Source organism: Malania oleifera, unplaced genomic scaffold (genome assembly GCF_029873635.1).
Source record: "Malania oleifera isolate guangnan ecotype guangnan unplaced genomic scaffold, ASM2987363v1 ctg427, whole genome shotgun sequence".
Taxonomy (NCBI): Eukaryota; Viridiplantae; Streptophyta; class Magnoliopsida; order Santalales; family Ximeniaceae; genus Malania; species Malania oleifera.
The window spans coordinates 42,066-51,724 of NW_026651964.1; the positions used below are offsets into that span (position 1 = coordinate 42,066).

The 9,659-nt window shown below is 40.1% G+C and overlaps 2 protein-coding genes across 2 annotated transcripts; one reads left to right on the forward strand and one right to left on the reverse strand.

Annotated features, from left to right (window-relative positions):
• Window positions 1-587: 587 nt before the first annotated feature.
• Window positions 588-2,378, forward strand: LOC131147183 (uncharacterized). The gene has a single exon (XM_058096954.1). The coding sequence runs from the start codon at window positions 588-590 to the stop codon at window positions 2,376-2,378; it is 1,791 nt and encodes a 596-aa protein (XP_057952937.1).
• A 3,629-nt stretch (window positions 2,379-6,007) lies between these two features.
• Window positions 6,008-6,449, reverse strand: LOC131147181 (uncharacterized). Its single transcript, XM_058096953.1, has one exon. The coding sequence runs from the start codon at window positions 6,442-6,444 to the stop codon at window positions 6,175-6,177; it is 270 nt and encodes an 89-aa protein (XP_057952936.1). The 5' UTR covers window positions 6,445-6,449; the 3' UTR covers window positions 6,008-6,174.
• Window positions 6,450-9,659: the final 3,210 nt, after the last annotated feature.

Here is a 9,659-nt window from a genome sequence, read left to right on the forward strand (position 1 = left end):
TTCGGACAAAACGACAGGGTGCAGGGGAGCTCGGACCGAGGGTTCGGAGCTGAGGTTGGCAGAAGTGGGCGTAGGGGAGCTCGGACCGAGGGTCGGAGCTGAGGTTGGCAGAAGAGGCCGAACTGTGTGGGGAGCTTGGGCGGGTCGGCCACTCGCAGGTCAGCTCTTCGCAGCCCGAGTCGTCATGGGCCAAGGCATGGATCATGTGGCAGCTGGGCTAGGTACTTGGCCGAACTGCCAACTGCAGTAGAGCGCATGGGGTATGCCAGAATAGTAGTTAGAGTTTGTTATGTATAAAGCTAGGGGTCAGCAGGAATACAAGGGAGTAGAAAATTGGGAATCAATTTGTTCTTTTTATTTCTGGAGAGTGGCTCTTTCGAACCAGTCAACCTTTTCTTTCTTATTTCCATTTCCTTTGTATGCATTGAAGTATTAAATTCAATTCATCTCTGTAATTTCATTCTCTTGCGAGTAATTCATTCAATCAAAGACTTATCACTCACTTGAGTTCATTACAAATTGTGTTGAGTTCATTCCATTTCAAGTGGGATCATTACAATTGGCATCAGAGCCAAGCTCCTACCACCATGGGAGAGGGAACTCGCATGAACCAGATGTTGGAGTCCATTGCTGGCCTAAGGAGATCACAAGAAGAGCAGCAAATCACTCAAGCCGAACAGCAGAAGCTACTCAACACCGTGACTCAACAGTTGGGAGCTCTCTCCGATGCTGTGAAGAATCTCGGCAAGCAGAAACTCGACCAGGAAGGGCTAGGAGAGACATCGAGCCACGACTTCGAATACCAACACCGGGAGAGCTTCAATGGGGAGCAACATAGAGCAGGTATTCAAACTAAAACAGTGAGAGTTGATTTCCCTAAATTCAATGGTTCGGATCCAGCAGGTTGGCTCTATACGGTCAATCATTTTTTCCTGTTTCATGAAACTCCACCCCATCAAAGGGTTTTGTTGGCCTCCTTCCACATGGAGGACAAGGCCTTAATCTGGTTTCAGGACCTGGAGAGGTCTGGTCTATTAACAAGCTGGGAGACATTCGAAAGAGCCTTGCATACCCGATTTGGAGTCGCTCCTTATGACGACTCGTTGGGGCAGTTATCAAACCTAAAACTAACCTCATTTAAGGAACAGTTCGAGGAATTGTCCAATAGAGTCAGAGACCTTGATGAAGGCCATCAGCTCAGTTTGTTCATGGGGGGATTGAAGGAGGAGATCAGGTGGGCGGTGAAACTCTCGAACCCGATCAATGTTCACATGGCTTATGGCAAGGCACGGATACAAGAAGAAAACCTCCTAGCAACTAAGAAGTATATCATACCCAAGCACTCTACCCCATCTCATCACCTGGCTGTAACCAAACCAGCAACCAAACCCAACACCCAGGTCCATAAATACTCCCCAGAGCAGATAAGAGAAAAAAAAAAAAGCAAGGGGTTATGTTTTAATTGTGATGCCAAATGGCATCCAGGGCATAAATGTGGGGCTGCTAAACTTTTCTTGTTGGAAGGAAATGAGCTCAACTGTTTTAACGAGGAGGGGGAATCCCCTGAGTTCGTAGGGCATGATTGTTCGGGAGAGGTAGGGGTGGAGCAACAACCGGGAGAGGACAAAGTGGAAATTACCCTACACGCCCTGACGGGATCCCCTCACTATAAGACAATGAGAGTGGTTGGTTGTTTTAGGGGACAATCCTTTGTGATACTAGTAGATACAAGAAGCACTCACAATTTTATTGATCCAGCTCTGGTCAGGAGACTTAAGCTGACCTTGGATAGTGGGGAGAAGGTGAAGGTGAAAGTAGCTAATGGAGAAGAGATCCGGTGTGAGGGAAGATGCCGAGCAGTAAGCTTTGTGGTGCAAGGGACTAGATTTGAAGCTGATATGTACTCCCTGGTTTTAGGGGGCTGTGATATTGTATTGGGAATTCTGTGGCTCAGTACGCTGGGCAAAATCATGTGGAATTTTGTAGAACTTACTATAAAGCTCCACCAAAATGGCCAAACTGTTTGTTTGAAAGGACTCACTTTCCAGGCGTTAGTGGAAGAAGAAGTGGAGGGAAAACTCTCTTACTTGGAGAGAAAGGGAATCCTGCTACAACCATTAGAAGGGATAAAAGAAGAGGCAAGGGACAGCATCTCCCAGCCTCTAACCTCCCTATTGGATGAATTTCAGCAAGTCTTTGCAGAGCCTAGGGGATTACCTCCCATTAGGTCATGTGACCATGGGATCACCCTTAAGGAGGGAACTTCTCCCATCAGTGTAAGACCCTACAGATACCCTTATTTTCAAAAAGAGGAGATAGAAAGGATTGTTCGGGAGCTACTGGAGTTAGGAACCATACGACCGAGCCATAGTCCTTAGTCCTCTCCTGTTTTGTTGGTAAGAAAGGCCAAGGGCACCTAGAGAATGTGTGTGGACTATCGTGCTCTGAACCAAGTTACCATTAAGGATAAATTCCCTATGCCTGTGATTGAAGAGCTGGTGGATGAGCTACATGGGGCTGAGCTCTTCTCAAAACTGGATCTGAGATCCGGGTACCATCAGATAAGGGTAAGGGCAGAGGACATCCCTAAGACCGCTTTCTGGACACATGAAGGACACTACGAGTTTCTCGTAATGCCCTTTGGACTGACCAATGCACCATCTACCTTCCAAGGTTTGATGAATGAGGTATTCCGACCACATCTTAGAAAATTCATTCTGGTTTTCTTTGATGACATTCTGGTGTACAGCGAATCTATGGAAGAACACCTCAACCACCTAAGAATGACCCTACAAATTCTACTCAACCAACAACTGTTTGCCAAAAGAAGTAAATGCAAATTTGGCTGTCGAGAGGTGGAGTATCTTGGACATTTGGTATCGGGTAGGGGGTTGAGAGCAGATCCCTACAAATTATAAGCTATGATTGACTGGCCTTCACCTAAGACTCTCAAGGCTCTAAGAGGGTTCCTAGGTCTTACTGGGTATTACAAAAGATTCATTAAGGGGTATGGAGCCATGGCCGCACCTCTGACCAGTTTACTTAAGAAAAACGGGTTCCAATGGAACGAGGAAGCTGAGAAGGCTTTTAGGGAGTTAAAAGAGGCAATGTCTACTCCCCCTGTTCTAGCCCTACCAGACTTCACGAAGAAATTTACAATTGAATGTGATGCATCAGGCAAGGGGATTGGGGTAGTACTCATGCAACAAAGGCAGCCCATAGCATACTTCAGTCAAGCCCTGAAGGGCAAAACCCTTCTCATGTCAACCTATGAGAGAATTGGTAGCTTTAGTGACAGAAGTTAAGAAGTGGAGACCATATATCTTAAGGTTGCCATTCATTGTCAAAACAGATCAGCAGAGTTTAAAATTCATGTTAGAACAAAGAATGGGTACTCCTGTGCAATAGAAGTGGATCACCAAGCTACTGGGATATGATTTTATAGTACAATACAAAAGGGGACAAGAAAATCGAGTAGCAAATGCTCTGTCCAGAAAAGATTCAGAAGGTGACACCCTCAACCCAACAGCCGATCACCCAACAAACAATGAGGCTAGTATAATGGTTATTTCTCTCCCCACTCTTGGGTGGATCGAAGATTTAAAAGCCTCATATGCCGATGACGTTGAAATACAGAATATCCAGCAACAAATTCATTCAGGCACACCAGCAAAAGGGTTCACTCTGAGGGATGGGTTATTATTTTACAAAGGTAAGCTGTTTATAGGCCGAAACGAACAGATCAAGCAACAAGTATTACAAACAGTTCATGGCAATGCAGTAGCAGGGCATGAGGGATATGAAAAAACAATCTAGAGAGCCAGAAGAGATTTCTATTGGCGTGGCATGAATAGAGAAGTTAAGCAATTCATCAAGGAATGCCCCATTTTTCAGAAAATGAAAGGAGAAAATACTTACCCGATAGGCTTACTATAGCCCCTTCCCATTCCAGGAGAGGTGTGGACAGATCTTAGCATGGATTTCATAGAAGGTTTACCCCCTTCACATGGGAAAGATGTCATTTTAGTAGTGGTAGACCGTCTCTCTAAGTATGCTCATTTCCTACCCCTAAGTCATCCATACACGGCAAAGTCAAGTAGCACAAAGTTTCATTCATAACATTTTCAAGTTACATGGCATGCCAAGATCAATTATCTCCGACAGGGGAACGACATTTTTATGTAAAGTCTGGCAAGAACTCTTTAATCTACAAGGAGTCCAACTGAAATTCAGTACGGCTTACCATTCACAGACGGACGGCCAAACAGAGGTGGTGAACAAGTGCTTGGAAGGATACCTTAGGTGTTTTGTGGGAGACACGCCAAAAAATTGGGTGAAGCACTTACCATTAGCTGAATATTAGTACAATACATCTTACCACACCTTAGCGAAAACTACCCCTTTCCAGATTGTGTATGGTGTACCACCACCATCCCTAATCAGCTATATCCCAGGAACCACCAAGGTGGCAATGGTAGATGAGTACCTCAGGGATAGGGAGGTCACCCTAGATCTCCTTAAACATAATTTGCAACAAGCGCAGCAGCGAATGAAAAAGTATGCTGAACTAAAGAGAAGGAAACGAAAGTTTTCAGTGGGCGACTGGGTGTACCTTCGACTCCAACCTTACCGACAAACAACCGTCGCAATTCGGCGGAGCTTGAAATTGTCACCGAGATTCTAAGGACCCTTTCAGGTGGTACAAAAAATTGGAGAAGTAGCATACCGACTGGAACTCCCAAAGGAAACCTAGATCCATCCGGTTTTTCATGTATCTTAGCTCAAGCCACATCTTGAGGCATCTGCTCGGGTAAACCCATGACTTCCCCCCACTGATTCCCATGGAACCCTCAGCCTAGAGCCGGAAGAGATCTTAGAACGGCGTATGAAAAAAAGGGGGAACCTTCCAGCAACGGAGATACTAGTTAGGTGGGAGGGACAGGAGAAGGAGGAGGCGACATGGGAGTGGTACCACATGATGAAGGAGAAATTCCCTCACCTTGTGGGGAAGGTGCTATGAAGGGGAGGGTATTGTCATGAATAAGGTCGGAGATACTGACCAGAAGGGAATCGGAGCAGATCGAAGGGCTCGAATGAGGTGATTCGCTACAGGGGAGCTCGAACATAAGGGGTCCGAGCTGATCGTCAGATTGAAGATGCCGAGCAGGTTGAAAGGCTCGGACGAGGCGGTTCGTTATAGGGGAGCTCGAACAGAGGGCTTGAGGGGCTCGGACAAAACGGCAGGGTGTAGGGGAGCTCGGACCGAGGGTTCGGAGTTGAGGTTGGCAGAAGTGGGCATAGGGGAGCTCAAACCAAGGGTCGGAGCTGAGGTTGGCAGAAGAGGCCGAACTGAGTGGGGAGCTTGGGCGGGTCGGCCACTCGCAGGTCAGCTCTTCGCAGCCCGAGTCGTCATGGGCTAAGGCATGGATCATGTGGCAGCTGGGCTGGGTGCTGGGCTGAACTGCCAACTGCAGTAGAGTGCATGGGGTATGCCAGAATAGTAGTTAGAGTTTGTTATGTATAAAGCTAGGGGTCAGCGGGAATACAAGGGAGTAGAAAATTGGGAATCAATTTGTTCTTTCTATTTCTGGAGAGTGGCTCTCTCGAACCAGCCAACCTGTTCTTTCTTATTTCCATTTCCTTTGTATGCATTGAAGTATTAAATTCAGTTCATCTCTATATCATTCTCTTGCGAGTAATTCATTCAATCAAAGACTTATCACTCACTTGAGTTCATTACAAATTGTGTTGAGTTCATTCCATTTCAAGTGGGATCATTACACCTCGTCGCAAATCGAATTTCCTGATTGGGTTTTGGTTTTCCGGCACGTCACCATTCGACCACGCCTGACGGTTAACGGTTTATCAGGATTCTTGATCAGAGTTCATGATGATGTCGACAGATGTTGTTAGCATTTTCAACCATCAAATTTATCAATTTCTTCCAATCAAGAAAAACAAAATCTAAAGTCCAAGCAGAAATGCCCAATTAATAAAAATAAATAAGTAAAAAAACCAAAACGGTATAAATAATTAAAATTAAGGATGATTAATTTAGTGAGAGTTACAACCAACAAATAAAAAAATAATAAAAAAAAAGATCTATGATAACAAGGTAGAAATTAGAAATTCAAGGCGAGGGGTTACAATAGAAATTGAAGAAATCGATTGAATTCAACCAGTGTAGATGTGGACGCCGATGGCAACAAGGAAGATGGTGAGTAGACCGAAATAGATGATTGCGTGAACCAGGATGGAGGCGCCGCTGGTCTGCATGTTCCCGAACTCCACCACCCTCGACCGCCCAGGTATTTGGATCAGCAGCCCCGGCGTCAGCAGCACAAACAGCACCACCGCTATCACCACCGGCCCCCAATCCGCCATCTCTCTCTCTCTCTCTCCCTCTGGATCTCTCTCTCTCCCCTCTTTATGGGTTTTGGGCATTAATTAATAGAAAAATTGGCGTGGGAATTAAATCTCTGGGTGGGGTGTCATTACTCGAGAATCCGGACAACCATTTCCAACCCCACCCCCCAAAAGTTTTTAATACTTCTCAAAATATAAAAGTAAAAATTGAAAGAACTGAAGAAGGAAAACTCTGCAGAGCAGGAGCAAGCCCACGCGCCATGCCATATTCCTCCCCGCCTGCATAAAATATTTTTTCTTTTTTATATTTTCACATTTTAAAATAATAGATAATTTGTTTTCTAATTTTTTAATTTTTATATAAGGTAATGTTTGAAATTATAGAATTTTAGAATTTGAGTTTGGATTTGTGTAGATTTTGAAGAGATTTTGTACATGATTCACATAAATTAAGGTTTAAGATCTGAATTTCATGCTATATAATTTTAAAAATTTTAAAATAGTGAGGCATTTTTGTAATTATTTAAAAAATAAACAATAAAAAATAAAACCAATCTCATAGAGAAATAGTGTCAAAATTATTTCAAAAAAATGTTGTAGAAATGAAAATTATCTTCTTTTGTAACTTTTAGAAAGCCAAAATGAAAAAAATTAAAATTATTTTATGAAACTAAGGATACGCTTAGATTTTGAATATTTTATTTTGTCTAAATTATACATGTGAAAATAAAATCTTATGCATTTTCTGTCCTCCAACTCTCAATTTTAAAAATAAAAAAATAAAAAAATAAAAAATTAATATATTCTAATAAAATTGAGAGACGTGGTTTGTAGTGGTACTATTAAAAATATATATATGTAGACACCCCATTTTGTCCTTAAGTCTGGGACTTTATATAACAAAACTTTAGGATTCTTTTTTGTTTTTCTAATATTTATTCTTAGTTTAATTTTTTCATCGTGTAAGGTTTTTTTTCTAGGCATGGTCACTCGTTTTGCTCATCCTCATAGTCCGATTTATGTATGCATACATGGGACCATTGTACAATAATTTGTTTTGCTCTTCATTAATACAATCAAAAATAAAAAATGAATACTTAAAAAACCACACGCACACTCACACACAGCACACAACAACAACAACAACTTCTTCAGTTGTCTTGGAGAGCCTCCCAAAGTCCTGCACCTGCACACACACAAGAAGAAAATTTTCCAGTTAGTAGCAGCCCATCACAAGGCCCAAAAATTGGGTCTGTTTTGTGTTTTTTAGGCCTATTGTGAGCCTATACCAGCACAAAGCCAATTGTAGGCCCATGTGGGCCTGGCTGAGCCTTGAGACCCAGCCTAGGAGAAAGAGTAATGCATTATTGAGTAAAATAAATAAATGAATCAATCAATTGCCTAATCCAATAAATAGAGGGTCAATCAGGGCCTTCCTTGGCTCCTACTTTGCCTACAAATAGGAAGCTTCTCAAATAGAAAATGGAGAAAGAAAAATTCATATTTCATACTAAGAAAGAAAGATAAAGAGTGAAACAGAGAGATTGAAAGAAGGGGCAAGACTATATCAAGAAAGAAAGAAATTTTTTCTTTATTTTAGAATTTTCTTGTCATTTTTTTTACTTTTATTACTAAATTTTTTACTGAAATTTTTTTCCTACAAAATTTTGACTTTTTTGGTATTTTTGAATAATTTAAAAGAGTTTTTTTTCCTTTTTTAATATTTACAAAAAACCAAAAATTATTTTTATTTTTTTATTTTCTAAATTTCTGATTTTTATAGAAAAGTTTCACATATTTTCATATTTTTAGTATTTTTATTATTAATTATTAATTTTAAGATGATTTTAAAAAGAAATAAAACAATTATTCTTTTTTTTTTTCAAGAAACATGGCAGATTTTTATTGAGTAGAACAACATCTCCTCCTGCCATCTTTCTTTGGTATTAACAATCAAGAGGCAATACATGACTACTTACTTTCAAAAGAGCACAAATCTACGTACCTCTATTAATTGCATTACATTATTAATTTTTTCTATCTTTTTTTTTTTTAAAAGAACAAATTATTATTTTTATTTATTTCTCAAAATATCTAACGTTTTACTACCTCCATCCTCTCTTCTACATGCATCAATAGAAATTCAAATGTTACAAGTCATTCTTGTTTGAATTGTTATAGATGGTTGCGGTCGAAAGATCAATCTATGTATGTCATTCAATTGTTGGCAGCAAATGTTATCAGCAATCTCTTCCCTATTGAAGATAAAGAGCAGCTGATCAAAAGACATTCTTTTGATCTATAGATGGCCTCTAATGTTTCATGAATTGATACACCAATTACCAAGTGCATACAAATCTTTTATACCATCATCAAAGCATCTGACCAGACAACATCTTAGAAACTTTAATATCTTTTTTAGTGTTTTGTTAATCCGCTTCTAAGAAAATACCTGAATCTTTAAAGCTAATCTTGCAATCTCCTCAGACTAGGTAATTTTTATCGTGCATAGCTAGAACGTAAGATTTCCTTGAGATTGTATTCCCTTCAAACTTGTTATGGACTCTTCCTGCTTTGTTGTTGTTGATCAGACATTGTGAAGCCTTCAGCCTTTTGATTTCCCCCTTTAAGTTTTATGCATTCCTTCATCAGGTAGTGCATCTCGAAATTTATGTAGAATATGCCTCTAATATTGCTAAACTTTTCCATAATCCTTAAAAATGCTCGATTATATTTTTTTGATGAACAAATAGAAATAACTTCTCGATTTTCATACCGTTTCCTTGCCTTGATCCATTTCTTTACCGACTCACTCATGACTAGATATGCTAGAAGAATGACTTTTTTTGTTAAGCCTGGCATTATAACCGATAAGGTCTTAAGTTATATACTACTTTTAAGTGGATGATATAGGGTATCCAAATCTAAGTTCAAAACCTATTTTAGAAAAATAAAAAAATAAAGAACGGACAATGCAAATATTAGGTTAGATGAGTAAATCCCAAACAATAAACAAATCATCATTCATGGTTACTGTTCAAAATTTCCTAATCACTATGTTCTATATACATACATAATATTTTCTTTCTTAATTTTTTTTGATTATCAATTGTTAATGTTGTATTAAATTACATTTTTATATGCATGAGGTAAATTTGACATTATTTGGTAACAAAATTTAAGTTTAGCTGCCTAAATTTGTGTATCTAAATTTTCTTAAAAGAATAAAACCAACACTAACACAAAGTTAAATGATTAGATCATGCTTATCGTCCAAAATTTTGTCACTGTGC

Bases quoted from the DNA above. Each gene is read 5' to 3' on its own strand.
- LOC131147183 (XM_058096954.1), top strand. From the start codon at position 588: ATGGGAGAGGGAACTCGCATGAACCAGATGTTGGAGTCCATTGCTGGC.
- LOC131147181 (XM_058096953.1), bottom strand. From the start codon at position 6,444: ATGCCCAAAACCCATAAAGAGGGGAGAGAGAGAGATCCAGAGGGAGAG.